General features: G+C 43.8%; 1 protein-coding gene across 1 annotated transcript; it reads right to left on the bottom strand.

The window, feature by feature from the left end:
• Nucleotides 1-9,796: 9,796 nt before the first annotated feature.
• Nucleotides 9,797-26,438, bottom strand: LOC142574657 (uncharacterized). Its single transcript, XM_075683694.1, has 3 exons — nt 26,385-26,438; nt 15,127-16,534; nt 9,797-9,804 (listed from the first exon to the last, which is right to left on the bottom strand). The coding sequence occupies exons 1-3, from the start codon at nt 26,436-26,438 to the stop codon at nt 9,797-9,799; spliced, it is 1,470 nt and encodes a 489-aa protein (XP_075539809.1).
• Nucleotides 26,439-26,817: the final 379 nt, after the last annotated feature.

Below are 26,817 nucleotides of genomic sequence, written 5' to 3'. Positions count from 1 at the left end.
TATACATCAAGAACGACAATTCATATTCAGTATGAATGGTTCCGCGCGATTCGTCGTCGAGCTGAAAGGAAATGAAGGTGAACTAAATATTCGTAAGACCTTGTCTAATGTCGACGGGCTCAATGAAAAATACGGCTTCACCTTCAAAAAACAGAAAATCAACTACGGAGCACCTTTTGTTCTTCGCTGGATCCTCAAAAGCCACTGTCTAGGATCTGGGAGATAGCACGAAGTCTTCGTGCCGCTACTCAGCAAAAACATCTTTTCGGTGCTCTATCACTTCACTTATCTGTGACGAAATTGCGGGTCACCAAGGACTTCTGTAAGACAGTGATCAGTACAGATAGTTTAACATATCTCACATTGGGTCGACACACACCACCTCCTAAACATGCTCCTCTTGACCTTCCTTTCATGGTGCTGGAACTGCCCGTTGCATTTGCTGCTGCAAGACAATCCTCCGCCCCTGGACATGATGGTATTACATATAGTGCTCTGCCACCATGGCCTGGAAGGGCGGAAAGTTCTGCTGTCTTAATATAACGCAATATTATTGTCGTGTACAGCTCCGAAACAGTGGAAAACGAGCCCTTTGGCGGTCCTTCTAAAGCAAAGAAAAGTGCCTTATAAACAGTCATCTTACCGACCAGTGGCTTTAGCGAGCTGTGTCGGTAAGGTGATGAAACAAATGGTGTTAACTAGATTAGAGTGCTTCACAGAAAAGAATGATCGTTATCCTTAAATGATGACCGGATTTAGACGTGGAGGGTCTGCCATAGGTTGGGTGAGTGATGTGTCTAAGATCGAACACACAAAAAAAGGAAGCGCTGACTTGTAGGAGCCGTTTTCATAGATATGAAAGATGCTTATGACAATGTACTGTAGAAAGCCATTCTTGATGCCCGAATTATTTCGGGCATTGGCAGCCGTCTCTACATATGGATTGCCAACTGCCCAGAGGGTCGCACAGTCTTCATGTCCACGAATTATGGCGAAACGAGAAGGCACGTTGTTGTCTGCGGAGTGCCTCAAGGAGGAATGCTCAGTCCAACCTTTTTCAATATTGCCCTTATTGGCCTTGCGGAAATAATTCCTGATACAATACGCATCATTGCCTACGCCGACGACATATGCATATGAGCGACCGGAGTCACGTGACCGCAACTTCGTGCAAGACTGCAGCGAGCTGTTTCCTTAGCGTTTCGGTACCTGCAGTGCCATGGACTGCAACTGGCCCCAGATAAGTGCGCTGCATAGCGTTCACACGAAAGCTTATGTGTCGGTATCCGATTATTATTAACGCCAATGTCATTCCATATGTGCTTCACCATAGATACCTGGGCGTTATCATTGACCGCAGTGTTTCATGGTCGAAGCATGCGGTAATATTTCAGAATAAATTAACTGCACTTGCTTAAGTTTCTCACTTTCTGGCCAGTATGAAGTGGGTATGCCCATGTGAGCCTTCGCTGCTCCTGCGGTACCAGGGTTTCGACGTCCGCTACATTAAGTATAAGCTCACAGTTTTATCTGGTATAAGCCCGTCATGTTTACGTACGCTGAAAAGTGCTCCGGCACAGGTGCTGAGAGCATGTTTAGGCGTTCCACGTTGCTGCTCCATTTATGGCACAATTGAGGAAAATCGCTTCGCCCCTTTACCTGTATTTCTGCAATGCGATTCTCTGCGATTTTGCCTGTGGCTGCTGTGCCGTCACAGACGCCACCCCTTATCGACACTTCCCGGCATACAGCAGGACTCCACTTCTCGACAGCCATTAAATGCCAAGATCTGCGATACCTCACACTTTGCCCCGGCTGACCTTCCACGTATGCCTCCATGGGTAGTGTCCAACATACGGATACGTCTCTCCATTCCAGAAATTTCTAGAAAATCGCGAATACCTACCGTAGTCCTAAGACCTCTAACACTTGAATATATGTCAAAACAATATGGTTCATCAATGAATGTATATACAGACGGATCCGCCTCGTCGTATGCATCAGGTGAGGCTTTCGTAGTGCCTGCTCAACAGGCCATTCGGTAGTTTCGTTTGCAAAGCAAGAAGACACTGACATCCACGGAACTAGGGGCAATCACAGAGGCAGTGTGCTATATTTGCGAGTCTGCTCAAGTATGTACAGTCTTTAGTGGCGCGAAATCAGCTCTGCAGATAGCTAGAGTCGTAATGAAGGAAAGCTCGCACAGAGTATAGGATTTCCAGAACGCCCACCATAATACATTTTAGTGAGTTCCCAGTCAATTTGCTGCGCACGACAATGAACTGGCCGATGCCGAAGCCATGAATGCGCTCGAATAACGAGAGTCACTGCTTGCGATACCTTTTTCAAGGGCGCATGCCAACTGTGTTCTATCAAGTGTCATCCGAACAGAGACAGAAAAGCGCTGGGACAATCCACATAATCGCCACAGACGACTCCAAAAATTGGACTCTGCTATGTAATTTAGGCTACTACCCAAAATTCAACGCAGCTGTGCCAGTTTCCTGCACTGACTTAGGCTGGGGGTGAGGTTTACACGAGGTTACGTGCTCCTCATGCGACGCACCGAGTCACCAGGCTGTGAAAAATTGTGCAATGTGGAAGACACTGTAGTTGATGAACTGTGTTATTGCCATCAGTACGTGGAAGAGCGTCAAAAGTTTAATATTGTTGTTACGCGTCTCGGCAGCTCTCCCCTGTCGGAAGACGTTATTTAATGCCCCTGGCCAGTCGCTAAACCGAGTTTTAATGCCGGTCTTACACCGGCATTAAAACTCGCACTAAAAATGATTAAAAATAAAGATAATTTAATTAAAAATGAGAGATTTGGCGAGAGGGTCAGATTTCTTAAACAGCACGTGCCTGGACTGTAGGGTTTAAGTAGTTCCAATTGCTTACTATATAAGCTTTAGCTCTTTCCTCATCATCGTCACCAATCATGCTCCTTTTTGTTCCATCTTCCCCTTCCCCTAGCGCAGAGTAGCTGGCGAGGGGAATGTACCTCAAGCCGGCCTCTCTGCACTTCACATTATTAAACCTTTCTCTCTAGGTGTGTGCTGCTGGGAGTGTGCCACTCTATAATCATGAAAAATATTTTTTTTGAATTGCTCCCATGCTGAGCGCAATCGAACTCACGTCACAGAGGTTCCTCAAGGACAGCGACTCGACGCATTAGCAGGCTGCGCAAAAAATGCACTGGGTATGTGCCGCTTTCCAAAGAACACCTTTCACACCAACGCTTTATAAAGCTGCGCCCTCAATTCGCTGGGTATGCACCGGTCTTCAATTAACCTATCGCCAACTTGGATCACTAATTATGTGCCACCTAAGTGTGCGGCGAGCGAGGGAACAATTATTACCATTAGAAGGCGTCGGCGCGCCACGTTTTTTGTCCTGGAAGCTACACGCGGACTACTCGGCAGTGTAACTAGATGAAACAGCTTGTCCAAACTGAAGCGTGAGAGAGTAGCCAGGTTGTCGCATGCCGCGTTTCTCAGCGACTGCACGCACCGGCGCACCATGAATTTACGAGGTCACGCGCAGGCTTCACGGTGGCGACGCTAGATGGCGCCGAGTGTTCTTAGGGTAGCGAGAAATAGGAGGCCTGGTGCAATACACGCCTCATCAAACACTAGTTTGGGTGGGGGCAATACGCTGTGTCAGTGTATTCGTTGAATGCTAACGCATTACCGTACACTCTAAGAAAAAAGAGAGTAAAAAGTGAGTCACGGCAACTTGACTCTCTTTTTTTTTACGAAGACCCATTTTCGCGCGGGTAGAGTCACAAAAGAAGAGTCAACATTTGTGTATGGGTCGTTTGACTCTTAATAGCACGCGAAGAGTCGTCGTGGAAGATACCGACTCCTCAGATATTCGAGATGAGTCTGGCGAGAGAAAGATTAAAATGCAGGAGAAGAAATACCAAATAACGTCTTCTGTTTTAGGCGGGCCCTCGGGTTCCTGTCCTGGTTGTAATGCGGTGTATCATTCTTTCGTCCTTGTCATGTTCTGCAATTATATCGAACTCCAAATATCGATTTTCCTTGAACACGTTTGTTAATATCTCACACGCTTAAGTGATAGCTGGCTTCTATACTAAGGAAGACCCGGATTTGTCACACTGGATTCTACTATAAGTAAATCTAAAAAAAAGCATTGGCTACTAAAGAGAGCACTGCAACGAGATAAATTCAGTAGGCGCACTCAACAGTGTCGATTGTAAATGTAATTGCGCTACGTAAAATTAAAATTTGAGGATTTAGGTTCCAAAATCAAGATCGTGTTATGAGGCGCACGGTAATGGAAAACTGCACATTTATTTTCAGCAGCTCGGGTTATTTAATGTGCACGGAATGCACAGTATACGCGCGTTTTCGCATTCTGCCCCCATTGGAATGCGACTGCTGCGGCTTGATTGGACCCGTGACCTCGAGCTCAGCAGCGCAACACCAAAGCCACTGGGCTACCGCAGTGCGTTGCGTCCCGCGACCAGAAACAACCATTAGCGTACGCAGCACTGCTTTTGAACCCCCTAGAAATGTAAAAACAAAAATGTAGCAGTTTTCCCCCAATGCTGCGTGAACCACTGCACGAACAACTGCACGAACCAAGCTTCGTAGTTTCATCGCCTGAATAAAGTGCAGTAAACAATCGCTTACTCCGTAAATTAGCAAACGCGGCGTCACGCGCGCACGTGCAAACATGAACAGATCTCACTCAATGACCGCGACCACTCGCTGTCACAGCGTCGGCGTGATGAAGGGCGCGAACAGAGCGGACAGAACGCTTCTGCTGCCTCGTCCTTCAAAGCGTCTCCGAAACTTGAAATGGCGCTATAAAATTCTCCTTTTACATGTATTTAGATAGGAGCATCCGAGCTAAAGCTTCCTCTTAAGCTCACGGCAACACCGACAGGTACATTTCGGCGGTTGTGTCCATATAATTGCTATTGCAAAATTCGCAATAAACAGAAAATTTTACTAAGGAGCAACCACGCTGCTTCTCCATGTCGTGATAGAGCGGTGAACTATAGTTCTAGAATATGTGTTGCTAAATCTCCGCCAAATGACTACGCTCGCATTTGGTGACAGCGGCACACAGTCGCAAGAACTTGTGGAGGAAATACCGTAGATCTGGCAGCTTCAGGTGCACTAGATCATTCAGTAACATGGGCGGCTTTGTAGTTCTACCTTACATCAGAGCAAACTGCACTCGACAGAAATCAAGGGCAGCCGCACCGTTATAGCTAAGCAAATTAAGGACAATTACGCCGCGTCTTCACACTTCGAGCACGCTCCGACAGCGCGATAGATATTTCAAACGCAACCACACTCGGACGAGCAAATTTTGCTTCTGCCAAGTGAACGTAGCGGGTATTTCAAGACGCGTGTTAAATTCATGGCGGTTTCATTCGTGAACTTTACTTAAGTCACGTGAAATCATCAGTGAGCAAAAGAGTTTTTATCTCAACGCGAGGAAACCAAACCGAAACTAGCGCAACTGTTTTGCTCAGTTGTGCAGATACAAAATGATCCAAAGCCGAAGCCGTCAATAGCATGACGCCATTTTACGGTTGCGCTGCATCACGCGCGAGTACGTTGTCGTTGAGTGGTTCTGAAATCGCTGTGCTAGGGGCGACTGCAACCAGGCGTTGCGGCAAGTTACGGTGCCAACTTCTTTCGGTGCTGTGTGATTGCAACGAGGGGAACCGCCGCCAGCAGCAGCGTGTCGCCGATTTCGTCTTTGCCGGCATCGAGCAAGTGCAGCTCGCCGGACCGTCACAAGCGCCCGAAGTGCTGCGGTTTGCACTGCATCTTTCATTGTGATATGGGAGATCGCAACGGACAGAGACGACCAGATGCATACGAGCGACTACCAGCGGGCAGTGACCTGTGCCATATTTCTCTTAACGTCTAAGGTAAGCATATCAGCTTTTGTTCCGAGTTTACAAACGGCGCGTACTCGGCCCTTCCGGTATGGCTACATTTTGCTCCACGTTTCTCTTTCCAGTTCACAGACGTTTCTTAGGCATGCGTGCGCGTATGTATGCGAAAATACTACTGGCAGACGGAAGCCTCAGGAGAGCGTCTGAAATTATTGCAAAGCTGTACTGCCAGGAGAAACACCCTTCTTAACGACTCTAGTGACGAGTGGCCTGTCGCATCGTACACTTCAAGTACTGCGTAACTTGAAGTGTAGATACAATACTCGCCCCAGTGTGACTTTCGCTGGCGAAGACAGGTAGTCGAAAAGACAGCTTGTGTATTCTGAAGATTTACTAGCGCTTTAGGTATATTACGGCGAATAATAAAAGCGCTACAACGCTGTATGTCAGTGTCAGGCGATGTGGGAGCACAGATATTTTAAGAGCGGTAAAGCGGCTGGCTGCTCAAGCGAACAGACACAGCGCTTTAAAAGCGCTGAAACAGAACAAATTTTATGTGCATTTGGCTGTAAGTAGAAAACACATTAGCTCACAATCTAAGCCTATATATAATGTATTATTTTTACGTAATCTTTATTTTCACGGTTGTAAATATTTAAAAGCATGAACTTGCTGCAACGTTTATATAGTAAATCCTACTAGGCTTACAAAACCTGGCTGTGTTATGTGGTGAAATTGTAATATTGCTACTGGATTTTTTTTATATTGAGTCCGGCGCTTTATGAAAAAAAGGATCCTTTTATTTGTAGTTTTATGTTAATGCGTATATTTGCCAAGCAGCAATGAGTTCATTGCAAAGTTGTACCTTCCAGTGAGTTGCATAGGAACCCAAGTTTATCCTGTCTTGGCTATTGTAATGTGCATACAACAATTTTAAGTATATACAGCTGTAGTTAGCTTTGTCGCTGCAGCATATTTTGTAAAAGTAGAAGGCCATTTATTATTTTGCTGCTTCCATGCAGAAATACCTTTTTTTTCTTGTACCAAGAAATGCCGAGAGTATCGAATGAAATGAAGTGTGGTGTATTTTTCTACTAACTTAATAAAGGAAATTTCGTCTGCCGTGTATCAGAGATTAGTTTACCTTCTTGTACTAAACAATGCGTTATGTCCTCGGCTACTGCTGTTGTCCTGTGTATTTTTATAATTTTGATATGTATTTTATTTTAGGTATTCAAGAAATGGCAACAGCCAGAAGTCGCCATCTTATCCAGCACGTTATGGGTGAGACAAATTGTAGCAGGCACTTTTGCATATCTCATTAGCATATGGTGCTATCTGTTGTAATTTTTGTGTCCACTTTGCTGTCTTTATGCATTTTAGTATTATTGTGCAAAGGGTAATAGTTTTACATTGAGACAGAGTAATCGCCCAATGACTGGAGAAGACAACATACACAAGCCTCCTTTGTCCATATCTCTATATTGCGCAGTTACTCTGTCGTTATCTACCAACAAGGCCAAATTCCTCATCAGTTACATTTACTAATGATCTGTTGTTACAATTTCATTGACATAACATTGAAAGTACAGAGGTACACAGGAAGACAGAGATTTGACATGATGAAGAGCCATAGAACAAGGAGCATCGCTGGAGCCAATGTTTCGACAAAGAGGAGCTTTTTCTCAAAACGTTGGCTCCAGTGAATTTTCTTGTTCTATCACTATTTACGGTTAAAAGAAAGCATTATTGCTCTTGCTCAAGTATTATGCATTATGGAATAGAAATTAGCAGGGGGAAATATCAGGAATGTCAAAATTCTTGTATATTCCCACGCTAGAGCGAAAGCCAGAAAAACAAGATGTAGAGAACCACATTGTTATTTTTCACTGCCCAGTTTGGCCAGCTTCATTACGAGCTTGCACTTTGTTGCATTAACGACCACTGGAATTCGTTAATTTAATTAGCTTGGTGATTTACTTATGTTAAGAGATTTTGAACTTGTATTAATGCAGCTTACATGGTGCATGTAAAGAAATTTACAATGACATTTTAAGGTGGCAGGCTTGCAGTTGACTAGCAGATCACTTGATGGTATGAGCTCAGGTTTCAACCGAGCTTCCATGCACAAATCAGTTGCACATTTTTTTCATTGTTTAGATTTTCATAAACCTAAAGGGACACTACAGTGAAAAATGATTTCTTCTGCATCAGTAAATTACCGTTCTGCAACACCAAAAACACCACTCTTACAATGATAAGACGTTTGACAAGCCACGAAAAGCGCAGGAACGAAATACGGGTGGCGACGCCTACTTAAATTCCCGCACCTGGAGGCTGTGATGTCTTGGATTTTGATGGCATCTTCTAGGGCCTACTAATTATATATAGCGGTACAGGTTGACTACATTGTGTTCTAAAGGAACCAAATAATAAACATGGGCAGTTTCGGGAACCTTTATTCAGCCAACACAGCCCAAATGCGAAAACATACTTTAGAATCCCTGACGTCACGATGATGTACCGGCACTGGAGTTTCGGCGCGTAATTCAAATACTGATACTTGGACCTTCATTTTCTCATCTAATAATCAAACTATTTTTTTGAAATGACTGCCTGCAGGGTTCTCAAACAATACTTCATTAGTCCAAACTGATTTATTGTTTCACTTTAGTGTCCCTTTAAGTACCGTTTCTTTTTTGTCGGGGTTCTATTTGAGTGGTAGGACCTAACTGTTTGCCTTTATTTGTATTGGTAGCCATGTTACACAGACAGCTCAATTTTTATTGTGAATCGTGACGTGGTAGAACTAAGAACATTTGTGCAAATTTGTTGCAGGTACACTCTGGCGGCTCCTACCCCTGCGTCCTACCACCACCCTGTCCTGACTACGTCCACTAGGGAGTTGGGAGCCTTTGGCGGCTTCTGCCACTGCATCCTGCCACCACCATGTCCCGACCACGTCCACTAGGGAGTTGGCAGCCTTAGTGATGATGCCAAGCAGGCTGACAGCAGACAAATATTCAGGTAAATACCTGCAATTAAGCGGCGTCTTTTTGAGTGAAGTGGCTTGTAACCACTCAGCAATGAAAGAAGTAACTTCGAAGCAGTTTAGACTCCCTTCTGTCTGTGCAGGGATGCTCAAGTCTATGCATTTTGTCTTAGCTTCCAAGAGGCTGTGTGTATTAGACGAAACGCGATGCAAATTTTGAAACTACAAGAGACCAATTGTAAAATTGTTTTCTTGCGTAACACAAAAACTATTTTGATAAAGCTTTACCACTTTAAAAACAATACAGTGTACTCTCATACATGGTATTTGGCATAAATTTACTAGGGCTGCCTCAATGGTAAGTAGGCCGATAAACGTACACCAAAACTGACTTCTTTTCCAAGTTCATCCTCCTCTCTCTGCTCTGCTGCATAATGTATCTTTCTGAAACCAGTTCTTGCACACAGCACAAGCCCTAAACACATGGATTACATAAATTTACAGCTTTTGCTGTAGGTCACTTTTGTGAAAATAAAGTTAATAAGCCATTTGGTCCATTTTTAATCGGCCATAATAAAGTGAGCACTGGCTAATAAGCAGTTAACTTCTTGGTGCAAGGCCTCTCTTCATTGTCGTTAAAAATTTGTCCCTCTTAATGAAGGAAGCAATTTTTTTGGCTATGCCATTTTATGATGCATAGTTTGGTGCGTTACACAAAATGTGACATAGTGTTTACGCCAGTAAAATTTTTTTTGCTTTAAGCATTGCGTGAAATTGCGATTTGTTCTATATTGAAGGGCCCCCAGTTTTCAAAAAGAAATTCCAAGTGGTCATGTGCCAGGTTGGAACAGCTGGCATGGAATAGCCTACTGACACAAATAGGGAGGGTCGTGTGCACTTGACTTTACGTTAAGATACTATTATTGATCTAGAAAAGACAAAATGAAGGATTCCATCCTACAAGCAGCTCTTCACATTCATTTACACTTTTGCACATTTACGTACCTTGAGTCTGGTGACTTGTGTCTGTTTTCATCATCTGCTATGTGCAGATGGTAAACTTCAGATTTGCCCTATGGTGCAGAATATTTTGGTGCTTATATATTTGGATCTGTGTTTTTCAGGTTGCCTTGAAATTTTACCCAAGCCATGCCACATACTCGGGCCAGGCCTCTAGCGAACTACGTATAACCAGGCTCAACGCATCAGTGTCGAGTGAGTCCGGAGCTCAAGGAAACCTGCTGTGCAACCAGCGCGCAACACTTGGTGACCTCTCTACGTGTTTCATCTATTTCACAGCTGTACCTCAGTTTCCATCTATCCAAACAGCATCACCAGCTGTTTCTTTTCTTATCGATCACTTATCGAACCATGGATGAATGTTGGGGTGGAGTGATTTGAACAGACATTCTATTTGTCTCTTCAAATTCTTTGCAAATAATTCTATTATTATAATTCATGTTTCTTTAGTACCTAGTTTTTAATAGTTTTCTCGTAGAGTTCTCACCATCAACTCCTGCTATTATAATGTATACCTGTCTTTATTCCCCGTTTCTCATAGTTCTTTTGTACTTGTGGATGTAATTGATAGGTTCTTAATTCTTGTTGTACATAAGGCTAAACTGAAAACTTACGGTATTTTTTCTTCCTTTGATAACCTACAGCACTGCAATGTGTTCAAGAAATTTAACATAACACGGGCTCTGGTGCAGGATAAATTTAAGAGCAATATAGAGTACTTATTTCAAGCACCCGTTATTTTTGAAAAACTCAAGGATATAAGAGCACAAAAAAGAAAATATTAAACTAGAGAAACATGGGTTCCCCTCATATGTCTGGTAATAATGTGACCTTTTTTTCACTGCAAATATACCAGTGGTACTCACATACAAGGTTTGAGACATAAAAGCTATGATACCCTTGGCATTTCTCAGTACTTATTTTCCACACTGACGAATGTCAAAGGCAGCATAGGTTTCATGCATACATTGGTTGTATTACACCTTTTGAGTATTGCATTTCTCAAACACACAGGTTTACAGCAGTGCTTTGCATAGCAGATGTATTTCTTAATTTTCAGAATTTGTTAATGCAAGATTAACGCTACAGATCATGTATAAATAATTTTGCAGACTATATGTCCATGGATGCATGCTTCTTCTGATGACGAAGCAGTGCCATGTGGTCGGGGGATGAATGTGTTTATTTCAGATTTAAACATTGGCTTCCAAGTCTGGGTTAGTCTCCTACACTGAGTATTCTAGGTCAGAGCCCATTTACTAGAGGAAAGTGAATTAAACTAGGAATTGTAAACACAAAAAGATCTTGTTCGGGACAATAATGTGACAATCAGCAAGGTTCTTTGTGCATTCATTTCCAAATTTGTGAGATTATATTTTGACTGGTTTCACTAACGCAAGAACAAATATTTGTTTGTTCTTACACTAGAGTTGGCTGCCCCCATTGCCACACAACCCCTTTACAGGCTAAAAATTCAGTGTATTAATAGGCTGTTTTTTGGTTTTGCGCACTCAGTGTTAAGGGATCCAAACGGTGACATACAACAGAATGCAGAAAAATGACTAAGGAATACAAGCAGGGCGTGGGGCTTTCTAGGCAGATTCGTGCATGTGCTATATATAAAACTCCCTATGGTATGCCGGAAGGCATTTTCTAACCCTTTTGTAGAAACACTAACACCCACTTATTAAGGGGAAGTGCTTCTCGAAACAACTTTTTTTTAATTTGTACTAGAAGTTTGAATATACTGCCATTCATAGGGAGTTTTATGTAGATTTGAATTGTCATTGGCTTTTGTATAGCTGGTGTTTCTTAGTTATGTCCTACATAGTGGCAAAATATTTTTACGCGCACTTTCTCGTAAATATTTCCCAATTATTTTTGCAGTCTACAATTTTTGCTAATAATGGTATTCATTGCAGAAAGGGCTAGTACATGGCATTTAATAAAAAAGTATTGGTCTGTATATTTTCTGTCTTCAGCATTTGTTCTGTTCCACAGCTGTTTCTTGAAATCTGAAATGATGTACCCATCTCTTTGTTAGCGATAAACAGGGAAATCTGTCAGTATGTTTTGTTTAAAATGGAGCTGATCAACGCAATAGTTAGGCTATTTGCTAATTATAAATTACAATAATAGCACAGGACCATAAAAACAGATTGATGCTGAATAACAGCTGTGCCCAGCTACATCCACACAGCTGTGCCACACAATGTGCATGTGTTCAGAAGAGCCAAATGCCCCAGAGTGAAAGCAAGAGTAACTCATTGTTTGTCATCTTGTACAAGCAGATTATGCGCCAGATGTAATTTATGCTCAGTAAATACATAAATCAGTCATGTGAGGTGTGTCACCTCAGGTTGCAAGTTCGAACTTCTTGTAATCTTGCTTGTTTTTGTTTCCTTTGTGAGCATGAGTGACTTAGTTGCCTTGGCACATATTGTCAAAACTGTTTCTTCACTGGGAATCGCAAAATTTCAATTACACATAATATTCCCAGTTAATGATATGGTAGACTTCGAGCTTAATTCTCTTATCTTTCATATGTTTATCTACCAAATAGTTTTATCATTCATTGAAACATATCCATGCAATGCACAGTGGGAACCCAAATTTTAGATATCTGGTCTTGCTTTCTACCCTGCTCTACAACATAATGAAGATACAAAGCAAAACTATAAGTTTGCAATTGTCCCCCATAACGAGAGTTTCGCTTAGAATTTGAAAAACAAAATTGACATCCTGCTATGGTATGAGAGTTGCTTTGGGCACCAAGTGAACTGCGTAGCACCTGTGCTAGAGTACACAACAAAGCAGAAAATCTCACCATATTGGAATGGCAGTGGTAAGTTAAGAACAGATGTTTTATTTCGCGCACCATTAATGTGGCTTATCATCTGCTCCTGTTTTGTTTTGGGGGAACGCATACATTGGGAAGACAATTTTTTGCACCAATCTTACCTTAGCGGGACACCAGAGAAAGGTAGAAATCAAGAACAGGTATTCACACTTTGTTGCCCAAAGTGTATTATCTGGATGTGTTTCACTCTACAAAAGACTACTGTGGTAGATAATCAAAGACAAAGACAAAAGAATTAAAAGAGGTATGTGTCAGTCATCCTTCCATGGCCTCCAGTGTTTATAGAAACACTTCTTTCTGTATATATGCCAAGCCGTTGGGAGGCTTTACGTAACTCAGTCATGCTTTCCAAGTTAAAAATCGGAATAAGGACAATCACAAGAACATCATCTGAGTGATTTGTAAATGTGGCACCTAATGTAACTTATTTACGTATGTGCTGAGGGTAGATTACAGGCAGTGCATAATCTGCTCTTACAGGATAACTTGTGATGAGTACAAAAAAGCCTTCCTCACATCTTCCTCTTTGTTTCTTTTAGATCTTGGTGCACCATGTGTATTGTTACAGCTGCGTGCATACAGCTGGGTATAGTGTTTGCTATCTTGATATCTTCGCCGTAACAAACTGCAGCTACCTGTACTACATATTTTATCAGCATGTTTGCATTATGGCAAGTTTTGTATTAGTGGTTATTGCAATTGTCTGTGAAATTGTCTGTGGCAGCTATTATTCTTCGTCTTGGAAAAGTATGTTTGTCAACATAAACAATTAGTATAAATGTTGCTGTATTTATTTTTGTAATATTATCTGTTGTGAAGCTTTTATACATTGTTGCATGTTGTATGACAGAATAAAATTGATGCACAAATTTTTAATGTGGTATTTTTCAGATCAATTTTCAACTGACGCTGACACGCACAAGTTGTGGGGGAAAAGTGCCAACAAGAGTACCATAAGGTCAGACAGCTCTTTTTACTGTTAGATTGGATTATCAATTGCCAACCAGTTGTTTTCAGCAAGCATAGTATAATGCATAGATTATGTAATCTAAGTTGGAATATTGTTTTTATTGCACTTGATTATCTGGGTCTCCTTTGTACATAAGTGCAGCCTTTTTCATTTGTTATGTGTAGCTTACTTGCTTAAAATGTTAAATCGTAAGTTCTAAATAAAAACACTTCTCGAAGAACAGTGAAATAGGTTTAACTTATAAATTTTTGACATTACAGACTTGTGCAGTGCTGAATTGAACTTCTACACGAGTTACATAATATTTTCGGGTCTCATTATGGTTCTGAGTTGCATTGCAGTGTCATGCATATGCACCTGCAGGCTACATATTGGATGTTTATTTAAGACTGTTTTGCATGGTTGGCTATTGCTTCCAGTTTAATAGTAATGAGAACTGTCTTGCTTTCATGGTGATTCTGTGCTGACTAATACATTTGAATTTTCCAGAAGACGACAAAGGGTGATGAAATGTTAACTTTTTGTTGCTAACCTGCCATGTCCTTTTTGGCAAGTTTGCTATGCATTCTTATATGTTGTCTTTTTACAGTAATCTTGAGAACTAGCCGTAGTTGTGTGTACTTACAGCAAAAGTTGGTGACACATTTTGAAAAGCGGCTCGACACTGCCATCCGAGAGTCAAACGACTTACATGGATTAGTTATTTTACTCTATCTGCAAGAGTCCTGCACCACACACTAAGGGTAACTTGACACACACTGCTGGAGTCATCAGACTCATCAAGAATAGTTACCCGAATCCTTCAGCAGTGGTCATGTGACCCCTTATCTTGAGTCGTCTGACTCATGCAGAGTAGTGAACGGACTCCCTCAGCACTAGTCGTGTAACCCTTTTGAGAGGGTTAGGAGACTACTACAGGAGAGTATGCATGACTATTGGGTGTGGAGTCACGTAACCACCTTGTATCGAGCACAGATAGTCTCGGGACCCTCTTCCGAAAGGGAGTTCGCGTGTCTCCCACAAAGTGTGTCGTATACGTGGCGAATCCAGACTCTCCGAAAAGAGTAAGAGGTACTCCTTTTTTTCTTAGTGTGTAGACCGTCATCATTCTATGAGTTCTGCCAAACTATTTGTAGTCCCACCTGCAGCAACGTCATCACTACAACCATGTATTTTGTACAACAGGAAACATTTATTTTGGCAGCATAATTTAACATGCACAACTGAGCTTAAGTCCAACACGTTTGTCATATCCTTATCGACGCGCCAGGTCCTCTGAAGAGTTGAATTATTTCTGCAATGAGAAAAATGTACGCATGACACATCAGTTTCCGAATAATCAGTTTCTGAATTATTCAACATAGCATTCAGTGTTTTATCGAATGTTGTATAGTACTTACATTTCCTCCTGTGGGTGCGGGAGTTCTGGCCGTAGACACCAATGCCGGGGTGGAGGCCATGGTGACTAGCGCCGGGGCTAACGTTTCCAACGCCGTAGCCATATACTGGGGCGGTGTGCGAGGCAGCAACGGCTGGAGCAGCGTGTGTGATGGTGGTCGCAGCTGGTGCAGCAGCCACAGCTGCAGCAGAATGCAACACCTTGGTGACAGCTGGGGCTCCGTATGTGGAGACTGCGGGAGCAGACTGGAAGGTGGCGACGTGGGACCCGGCTGTGCCAGCAGCCACGGTCGCAACAGCTTTGGCAGTGGTAACTTGGTTGTTCTGCTGATCCTTGAGCACGGTTGGGGTGGCATGGAAGGTGACACGGGAGACTGTTGGGGCACCAACGGCCGCCGGGGCAGACTGAATCACCTTGGTCAGAGATGGGGCAGCGTAGGTAGCGAACGCTGGAGCTGACTGGTATGTGGCGCGGAATACCCCAGGAGCGGCCGCTGTGACTGGAGCAGCCTGGTAAATGACTCGGGAAACACCTGGGGTAGCCGCAAAGAGTGGGTAAGACTGGTAGGTGGGGAAGCGGGACACGGCAGGAGTGGTGGCAGCAGTGACGACTGGAGCCACGGCGTAAGAAGCAACAGCTCGCGCAGCGTGGACAGAACTAACAGCTGGGGAAGCGTAGGTAGCGAGCGCTGGAGCAGACTGGTAGGAGGCGCGGAAGGCAGCAGGGGTGGCAGCTGTGACTGGAGATGCCTGATAAATGAGGCGGGATACAGCGGGGGTAGCCGCAATGAATGGGTCAGACTGGTAGGCGGTGAAGCGTGACACGGCAGGAGCGGCGGCAACAGTGGCGACTGGAGCCACCGCGTAATTAGCGAAAGCTGGCGCACCGTGGAAAGCACTGACACCTGGGGAAGCGTAGCTAGCGAGCGCTGGAGCAGACTGGTAGGAGGCGCGGAAGACAGCAGGGGCTGCAGCTGGGACAGGAGTAGCCTGGTAAATGAAGCGGGAAACAGCTGGGGCGGCCGCAATGAAAGGGTCAGACTGGTAGGCGGTGAAGAGGGACACAGCAGGTGCGGCGGCTACAGTGGCGACTGGAGCCGCCGCATAATTAGCGAAAGCTGGCGCAGCGTGGAAAGCATTGACAGCTGGGGAAGCCTGAGCAGCAGTCAGCGCTGGGTAAGCGTTGTAGCTGTAGACGGAATCAGCCACAGCCGGGTCTGTAACAGCGTAGCTGGCGGCTGGTTCATAGGTAATGCCTTGGCCGAAACCATATCCTGTTAGGCTAGAGTGGCCCGTTCCGTGGCTAACGCCGTAGCCGGTTAGGCCGACGCCGTGGTCGAGGTTGTAACCACTGAAGTGGAATTGCGCGACGGCGCTGGAGGCCAGGGCCAGGATGACGCAGACCCGGAACTATAAGAAATATTTGACATTAAAATACTGATAAGTTTGTGCACTGTTCTTATGAATATTTTACTTATTTTTGTGAATAACGCTATACTGCCGATGAATCGATACCTTTCTCATCGTTAACCACAGCAGCCGTCTTTTGGTTTTTGCACTCTTTTGGTTTTCTTTATGTTTTTCTTAGGTTTCTCTAAAAGAGTTCTTGGCAGTCTGTATATAACTGCGATTCGTGTGCGAGTCTACACATGCCTGCTCTACTTATGATATAATTGTGCCTTGAGTTTGCATGAAATGACCATTTCTGGCTTAGCTAATATAAAGAAAGAAATCTAATTAATCAAACTTTCAACTTGAGAAAACTAACACAGGATAGTGAAAAAATGTGCCTATATTGAATTTATGGAATATGAACATTATTTCTATGCCACTATAAATCAATAAGCATTTTCTTTCATTCTTGTCAACTTTTTCAGGAAGTGTTGGAAGTCATCTAAACATCATTTTTTTACTTCATGTGTTACAACCGAAGGTGCAAATGAATAGAAAGCCTTAGAAACACCGAAATATCTAAGAATGAACTCAGCCTTCCACGGATTAATACGTATCCTATCAGGTGCAACTTGCTAACTTGATGCTGACACTGAATATGGCTCAAACTCAAACTGAAGTGAGTGTGGTATGAATCACTTCCAGCAAACTACTGCTGTAAGGCTCTAGGGGTATTGGGCTTACCATGGCTGTGGCACTTGTACCCTTAGCACACAAAAGACTGCTGTAGTTTCCCCCGACCCGAACACTCTTATATAGCCCACATAAGAAGAGTGAAAGCGACGAGGAGAGGCTACTGAATCAATGAGGGAGAGAATTCAAAAAGGCTGGCACATGCAGCCACAATATCGCTCTATAGGTCGATGCACGCACATAGAACCACAGATCCCGTTGACAACGCGCATAACGTTATATTCTGCAGGAAGATTGCGGATCGCCGTTTGTTTTAGGTATGTTATTTTACGGTCCTTCGGTGTGCCTACGACGGCGATGGGAGCTCTTGCGCTTTCAACGTTGAAGCTGAGTGGTCTCCTACTTTGGCCTTCTGAAGGTAAAAGTTATCGAACAAAAAAGCAACGCAAAAGGTGAGGGGGCAGGGAAGTCGGTGTTTAGCAGGGCGAGGGCCTGAGCGTGTTCATACGCGGTTGCTCGCGCTGCACGGGTCAGAAGTATGGCGCAACTACGCTCCCCTCAGGCGTCATCGATGTGAAGAATATGAAAGATTGCATCGATTGCTTTCCGTAGTGGGTTGAGGCTGCTCGCATTTTTTACTTTCCTGCTCTAGAATTTGAATCGGCGCGTGCTACCAACAACACAACGTTCAGCACCGCGCCCGCGATCTTTCGCTGATGCCATCCATAGCTTTTCAGGCTGGCGTGTCCGCATTATCGGCTATTTTTCTACTTTCACTGCAATTTGGCACAGCAGTTGTCTTTATTACAAAAATTGCGCATTCGGCGAAGTGGGCGCAGTATTCGCACCACTGATAATAAAATATGGTGTCAGTATCTTTATTAATTAAATCATTTATCCCTGATTCTATGAAATCAACGCGAAAACCATCGCCTGTTGCTTTGCGCAGTGATTTTCAATAAGCATTGGAAAATTAAAAACACCAGTCAAACAAAGAAAAATACCACTAACATGCTGTTTTTTACATGACCATATGAATTGTACTTGCGTAAAATTAGGTGTGGATCTTCTATGTAAGCGCTTTGTTTCGAGAGGCTCCAACGCTCGCCCCTTGTCTTGTAACCCATGCCCCCACCTCCTCCCCACAGGCTCTCTAGAAAAGCCAATCGTATTCACCAATGCTTATGCATTTCTGATTGGAATGGCTGATAGCGCCGAGTGCAATGCCTGCGGTGTCGAGGAAACCATAGAACACATACAGTGCTACTGCCCATCTTTTGAAAATGAAAGGCAAGACCTCTGCACAGCTCTCAATCAACTAGATGGAAGGCCGTTCACCTTGAACAAGATCTTGGGACCATGGCCTCGCATATCGCAGCTACAAAGGGCCACAAAAGCGCTGCTGCGATATTTGAAAGCGACCGGATTGAGTGAGCGACTGTGATCCGGACAGAGTGACCGACTGATATCTCCAGTGGACTTTCTCTTCCTTTAATCTTTCCGTCCCCCTTTCCCTTTCCCCAGTGTAGGGTAGCCAACCGGGCTCAGTCCTGGTTAACCCCCCAACCTTTCTTCTATCATTTTCTCTCTCTCTCTCTCTCCAATCATAGTTTGTAAAGTACACTTTTCTAAAATTTGCAACATTAAAGCATAATTCATGAAAATTTGAACCTGAATACGGTAAAAACGTCAATGGCGTCGAAATTGGAAAACGCTAGTGTATGTATGGGCCCGTAAGGAATCCCAGGAGCTTGAAATAATTCTTCAACCCCCATATATCGCACCTCTCAAAACCTTTGTGTTCCTTTAGTACTTTCAAAGCCCCAAACTCTTTTTTTCCCCAATCAGATCTGGCGAAGCAAGCCACCGCAAAACTATCTCTCTTTAACGCACTCCAGAAGCCATGCTCTCATTTGATGTTCGGGAAAGTGTGACGACAAATAGATTATCTTCTGAATGCAGACTATCCCGACAATCTGCCCTTTTTCTTGCATTTGCAGAAAGCACGCTCAGAAAGGTCAGGAAACAGGACGTGGCACGTGCGAGCTCCATGACGCAATACACACCAAAGGTAGTTGCGTCGTATATTCACGACAAATCTCAGGGTTTGGAGAAAGTCGCCCGAAAGACAAACGTTGATGTTGCATTTTCTGGTCCCCAGAAACTTTCGCTTGAACAAACTTTCTTTTATAAACACACACGCTCGAATGACCACTTGTCACGTCTTCGCGCTTGACCTGGGCTGTCGTCCTAACTTCTTGCTGATTGTTATTTGTGGAGTTAATATCACTGAATACTACGTTCATTGAGCATAGCGTAGCCATTGCTGAATAAATAAATTTAAGAGAAAATTGCAGTACCTACATGAACTGCCTTCCGTATTTGGTTGAGGCTGTTCTGCTTGTTTTTATTTCCGCGTTATATACAATTAGGTGCGTGCCCCCGTCCTTGGCTAGCGAATAAAATGATACATTTGGCTTTAATACGTCCAGTTGTTACACCACTTTAAGCGCGTCATCGCCTGAGGAGCTAATGTTACCCAGCTAGCGATAAAGCATAGGAGATTTGTGAAACGTTGAAGAGAAAGCAAATGGAAATTATGAGACAGCGGTCAAGTGGGGAAAGGCGTGCTCTTTGTTAGCGCATTATATGAGCGCGAATAACTTTTGTAGACGTGAGACTGCATTCTGGGAGCCTAGGCTTGTGAGCCGTACATTATTTTGATATTGTCATGTAAACTTCATTGTTTCGTTAAATAATACATCCGGAAGGAAATCAAAGCAATACCTGTGCGCAATTACTCGTTTTTGAAACAATACGGTAGAACGACTTTAGATAGCCCTGGTTCGATAGTTCGTAATTCTTGATGAGGCATGATTTGTACTTTCACTGAATAAATTGCTGCAACTTATTTCCCTGGATGCAATCATAGAAATTCACTTACTTCATCGAGTTAGCCTATTGGGGTTTGGGAAGCTGAGTAATAGGTGTGTGAATGCGTAGCTTTGCAAGGAATCCTATGCGCAATTGAAAGGTTAAACTTAAAGAGACACTAAAGCGAAACAATAAATCAGTTTACACTAATGAAGCATTGTTTGAGAACCCTGCAGGGAGTCATTTAAAAAAACGATTATTAGATGAGAAAATGAAGGTCCAAGTATTAGTATTTGAATTTCGCGCGAAAACCCCAGCGCCGGTACGTCAGCGTGACATAAGGGATTCCAAAGTATGTTTTCGCATTTGGGCCTCGTTGGCTTAGTAAAGGTTTCAAAAACTTGTCATGTTTAACATTTGGTTCCTTTAGAACACAACGTAGTCAATCTGTACCGTTATATATAATTAGTAGGCTCTAGAAGATGCCATAAACATCCATGGCGTCACATCCACCAGGTGCGGGAACTTAAGTAGGCGTCGACACCCGTATTTCGTTCTTGCGCTTTTTCTGGCTTACCAAACGTCTTATCGTTGTAAGAGTGGTGTTTTTGGTGTTGTAGAAAGGTAATTTACTGATGCAGAAGAAATGATTTTTCGCCTAAGTGTCCCTTTAAGGATTACATCACTTTCTCAATGTCTATACAATCGCTTCTGCTCGATGGCTTGCGCTCGCTGTTTACTTGCCGTTCCATTTCTGTGATTATTTTTCTAAATGGTATCAACAGCAGCCTTTTTTAACGTATTAACTCACAGTGTGCTTTGTAAAATAAAACAATAGCTTTATTTTTCAATATTGCAGGAAAAAAATTTGTTTTACTTAGTATACCATTATTATCAAGCGCGTTTTCAACATGACCGCAATGTTGTAATTATTTTTTTGTCCATTGCATAGCGTGATTGATGTGCTCATCGCCAAACTTGGAGGAGTAGGTATTAAAAGTGTAGCGCTAGGCGCACATCGCATAATTTCTTAGCAAGCTTAGTACCTTCTTGCGGAACATAGTTTTATATATAAACTATATAAAACATGCCGTAAATAACGAAGACAATTTTATAACGTTAAAAGAAAATTAGTATAGATGTACTTTTCAAAATACGTAGAACTTTTCTGTATGCCAGAAGGGCTGTCTTGTTCCCGCAGCACATACTATAGCTTTAGCTCCATTTCGACAAAATAATTAAGACATTATTTCCTAAAGTGTGGGACGAAATACATGGGTGGCTCCAGTTACTTTGTGCTTGAAGGTAAAAAAGAGCGTTTTGCTAAATAAGTTAACTGGAACAACAATGCATTTTACGGCGAGTTTGACGTCACATAGCTGCCAGCTGGTGTCTTACTGGAAATTCATTCCAACAGGATACGCCGGCTGCAGTTCCTAACTTGCAGTATGTGCTGTAAATAATTATTGGAACTTATTTGTATATTTTTGTTCATTAACTGAAGGTGTGCTTCGTTTTTTATTCGTGTAATTAATGTCCCCATCTTAGAAATCTCTACGTCAAGAACTAGAGTTATGCAACAGGGGATTTTTAAAAATCCCATAATACCTAAAAATGACCATCCCGAATATATGCGTGCAAACGAGTTGACACAGGTAATGAAAGTTGGGTAACCGCCCATCGGAGCTAGCAGGGGTCTCCATCTCATAATATTTCCAGAAAAGTCTAACAGAAATCAGTTTGCTTTGAATTCACGATGCGAATCACGCGAAATGAATGCTACCTGAGAAATGCCACCACTACTTTTGAATATTTTTATGTCAATTGAGCCAAGTTTTGGAGTTGTCACTCTGTTTCACCTGCGTCAATCATGGGGGGCGGGATGCGCAAAGTCGCGTTGCAGTAATTTTCTTAGAAGATGAAATGTTTTTCAGAGCATACTCTAGCAAATTCTCATTTTGGAGCTGTCTATACCATAGATATCTTGTTATTAGAGCAGTAGGGAGCATGCAAGTTTTAATTTAGAGCATTATTATATTTAGGGAGGGTAACAGTCACAAAAAGTTGTGTTCTCCACCATTAAAAAAGCTTTAAAGAGTGGCCCTAAAGGATATTTCACCCGCTGCAGTAGCTATAGTACTATAGGCGGCTACGCACGAGGTCGCGAGATCGAATATAGATGGAGGCGAAATGCGTAAACACCGGTGTACTTACCTCTAGGAGCATAGACCAGGTGGCCCAAATTTCCGGGGTCCCCCACTACCGTGTGCTTCATAATCAGATCGTGGTTTTGGCACGTAAAAGCCCATAATGTAATTTATTTTTTCAAGGGACTTTGTCATAGCAGTCTTGTTTTAAGTTCGAGTGAAGTGATTAGAGGTGTATTCCTACAAACTTTGTGAAGAAGCTAGGGTTATTGAACTCCACAGTAGTTTGCTCGAAGCCATTTCTGGGTATTGTGACAACACCAACAAGCTAAAGCCAAAATTTGGCGCGTAACTGACTTCCTTTTGCCACTCACTAGAGTCTCTAGAAGCATCTCTAGACATTAGCACTTCACTTTGAGTAACTGGGGCGTAAGCCCCTTCAATAAGCTAAAGGGAGCGACATTCCTCTTGGCATCTTCTTTTCCGAATCCCCTAGCCACACATGGCTTCCCTCGCCAATCACTTCCCTCTCATTCTGCCCTCTGATCGCTGGCGATCGCGCTTCCCAGCCATGCGGCCGACGCCATATCAGGACTCGGGATCGCCGTGACCGTGGGGCTGTGGACCGCGATCAAGAGCAGCTGCCCTGGCGCCGGCGCCTGTCAACAGAACAAAAAGAAAATTCGACAGACACACTTAAGGGTGCTGACGTGGGTGAGTGCGAAAGTATTATAGTCGGTTTAGTGATACGTCTTTTCTGCGGGCTCCTTGACCGCGCAAGCTTTCGGCGGCGCTTTAACTGCTCCTCGGTGAGGCAAAATGAAAACACGCCAAGCGTCTCAACGCGCTCGCTTGGCCGCGAGGAGTGCATAACTCGAAGGACCGCTCAGCGGAATTCTATTCTAAATTTGCGCTTTTGTTTATTATTTTACGTACTCAGTTTTAACGCGAAAGCTTTAAGTTGCTATGTGTCGCAGAAAATCAGGCTTAGCCGTCCGGCGCCTAACGTCGACTGTCGTTTCGGCAAAAATTATTTCTAACCACGCATGCCCAACCACGCAGGCCTTCCATGTAGCGCGATTAAGTTACTCAACTAATTGAATTTATAAATGTAGAATACGCCAGAAAAATCGTTCAGTACAACTTACAACCCACAGACATGATAGCGTCGGATTGTAGCCTGAATATAGGATAAAGCGTAATTCTGTCAAGCGGAAACTAAAAAAAAACACAAACTCCGTTTCCAGCGTTTCTACCATACATAGAACGATCATGGCCTCCGCCGGCGCGCCAATTTCAAAGGCCACAAAGCGGCGTTCGTGCTTCCTTGCAACACCTCCAGACGGCGCCCGCCTGCTCCGCATCGCGGCCCGCGCAAGAGGCTGTGTTTCTACCAGAAAGCTCGTTTTCATGCATAGGATTCGCCGTCAGTGCTCCCCGTTAAACATTACGGTTACGCAAGCTGCCGTTCCCGGGGGGCCTCAGAAACAGTCTGGGTTCTTTAAGTTCTATCGCGTTCTGATCCTAAATTTCGAAGCTTGAGCGTTCTACAATTTCTTGTGCACTCATGACAAGGAGCTACCTCCTACCCATTGGCTGTGCGTGCCCAACGACACACGCACCAGGCAACACGTTTAGTTTAGCGAAAATGTGGAGCCGTCGTGGCGTCGGTGAAGCGGGCGCGTATCGTATCCCGCAGGACCAGGTTAGATTCCAACCCCGACCGATATTTACGAATTAGTCTTTTCAAATGCTATAATTTACATTTTAAAAAGGAACTTCCCTGAGAAATTTGACGCCAGATTGAGTATTTTTTGATGTGGTTTTACTCGTTGCCGTTGGCCACTTTTGGTACCATCATGTCGTAACTCCGACAACTACAATGCCGGATTTCGCCTGACGGGGCATACAATGCTTCCACATTAAAAATAAAAATAAAAAGGCGCGACCAGCAATGCGCATTATCGCCGAAACGGCGTCAGCACAACCACGTGAGTCCGCTCCACGAACGGCGAAGCATGGAAAATCCCGAGACTTGCTCGCCTGCCCTCACTCGCCGACTCAGCTGCAAGATAATCGCTAGCTCTAGTTTTATTCGTGCGATTTAACAGGCAGCGGCTGTTCGCATGCGCGACGGCCCGAATGCTAAAAAACTTTGAGAAGCGCACCGAGACCAGCAACACAACGCGCTGCATTGCGCTGGCGCTCTTATGCTTACGCCTGCAAAAGCTGTCCTTGCGCAGCGCAGCACATTTTGGGTAATTTATTGCTTTCGTCGCTATCCGGCGCAGCTGTTTTTTTTTTTCATTATCAAAGTGACGACATTTGCGCAGTATTTCTTCCCTAGTTATGAATTCTTATGCAATTATCTTCATTAAATAAATAATTTAGGCCGGCGTCTATGAAAACAACACGAAAACCTTTCCCTGCTACCAGCCGCTGACTTTTTAATAAGCACTGGGACAGTATAAACACCAGCCAAACCGCGAAAACTACCGCTAACATGCAGATTTCTTTGTATGACAATACGAACTGGACCTGCGTAATTTCGGATGTGAATCTTCGGTGTAAGTGCTTTGTCTCAAGTAGCTCTAAGATATAAGGCTTACGTTGCCACCTTGTGACGTGCCCACCCTTCCTCTACAAGGGCCCACCGTAGTTTATAAAGTAGACATTTGTTACTTTTCAAACAGTAAAGCACAATTTATTAAGCTTTCAACATGCATGTATCGTGTGACAATATCAATGCTTACGTAAAATCTATCAAATCTGACAGGGCAGATTTTTCTTGGCCTCGTATGAGTTTAAGGAAAAATTTCTTCAGCGTGCATTAGCCGCTACGTAGCAATGTTAAATGTGGCGAAACGTTCTTCTTAATACAGGAAGCAAAGTTATTTAGCGGCGCTGACTTGGAAAGACAGAAAAGGATGCAAACGGCGGCCGCATTTCGATGGGGACGAAATGCGAAAACACCCGTATACTTAGATTTAGGTGCACGTTAAGAAACCCCATGTGGTCGAAATTTCCGGAGTCCTCCACTACGGCGTGCCTCATAATCAGAAAGTGGTTTTGGCACGTAAAACACCATAATTTTTTTGGAAAAGGATCCAAAGCTAAGTTTCAACAGATTTACTTTTCTCGAAAAGTGGCATAAGTATGCATGACCTGTCTACCCAAATTATAAGCGAGCCGCCTAATTAAGACTTGGAGAATCAGCCCAGGTGCTGTCTTGCAGAGTCCAGATACGTTGTTCCACTTGGACTCAGTGCTGAAGACTATGCAGGCAATCAGCTATAATTGTTTATATTTGACAGAAATAAAGCTTACAAAGCGACCGACTCTACGCCTTTGTGCCGCGAGTGTCCCAGGAACCAGGTGAATAGATATCAGCTTTACAGAGGCAGTATAATACAGTTCCCGAATATCAAGCATTTTTTAACGCTATGGCGTTGAGGCTCTGCGTCACAAAAAATCCGATGCGGCGTCGGCGTCGGTGTTGCCGTCGCTGTCTATGAGAGAAAAATCATCCCGAACCACGCTTCTCGAACCACGCAGGCCGTCCGCGTGGCTCATAGGTGTTACTGAAATAATTGAATTTCTCAAAGTAAAATTTGTCAGAGAATTCCTAAAGTACGACTTACACACAACCTGCGGACATGACAGCTTTGGATTGTAATTTTAATATACGAGAAAACACTATTCTGTTAAGCGGAAACTCAAACCCCTTTTCGAGTTGCTATTTGAGGTCTGTCTTAGTGGCCGCGGCTGCTAGGCGGGGATACAAGGGATACCTAGTGGGCTACTGTCTTTAATTTGGTGAAGTGTGTTAAAGAGATGTACTGATGTACACAGGAGTAATTATGAATATACTCATTATGAATGAAGTAACTATGGGAAATTAATGGTGATTGTTATAGTTCATTGCACTTGAACAATCGGATGATTTGGTATCGCATAAAAATTCGGTTTCGGAGGAAAGAAAAGGCGCAGTAACCGTCTCGTTTCTTGTTGAACACGTCAACCGTGCTGTGAGGGAAGGAACGCCTGTCCCCGCGCCTTTGCTACAGTAGCGGAAAGCTTCCACTGCTCGCGAAGGCCGCTAGGAGGAGCGATGACACCAGCGCTAGGTAAGCTGCCTCGATGCGCGCGCTCACTCCGCCGCCGTGCAGGGTGAAGACAACCGCGTCGTCTGCTACGGCGTCCGCCATTATGATGCCCGCTCCGCAGGTAGTCGACGGCCGTCGCGCAGCTGCATGTACAGTTCGCTTTGATAGCGTGTGCTGCTTTAATGATACGTCGAGAACACGAAATTTTCGTATCAGCAGTGTGAAGGTATCAATCTAATATTTTGTCATTTTTATTTGTAAAACTTGAATTTCTAACTGGACTTGCTGGCGGCAGAAAACTGCCGTTCACGTCAGTCGTGCTGACCTTAAAAGAACGCCTTGTTGGGCAAGCTGGTGACTGTTCACTTTGGTTAAAGGCACGAAACATACGCAGGCACGAGTGCCGCCGTCTTTCACTGCGTATGTGTGTGAGTTTCGTGCCTTTGACCAAAGCGTAAAGACCGCTTGGCTGCCAACTGAA

Source organism: Dermacentor variabilis, chromosome 3 (genome assembly GCF_050947875.1).
Source record: "Dermacentor variabilis isolate Ectoservices chromosome 3, ASM5094787v1, whole genome shotgun sequence".
In the NCBI taxonomy this organism is placed as follows: Eukaryota; Metazoa; Arthropoda; class Arachnida; order Ixodida; family Ixodidae; genus Dermacentor; species Dermacentor variabilis.
This window is presented reverse-complemented; position numbering and strand designations above follow the sequence as displayed.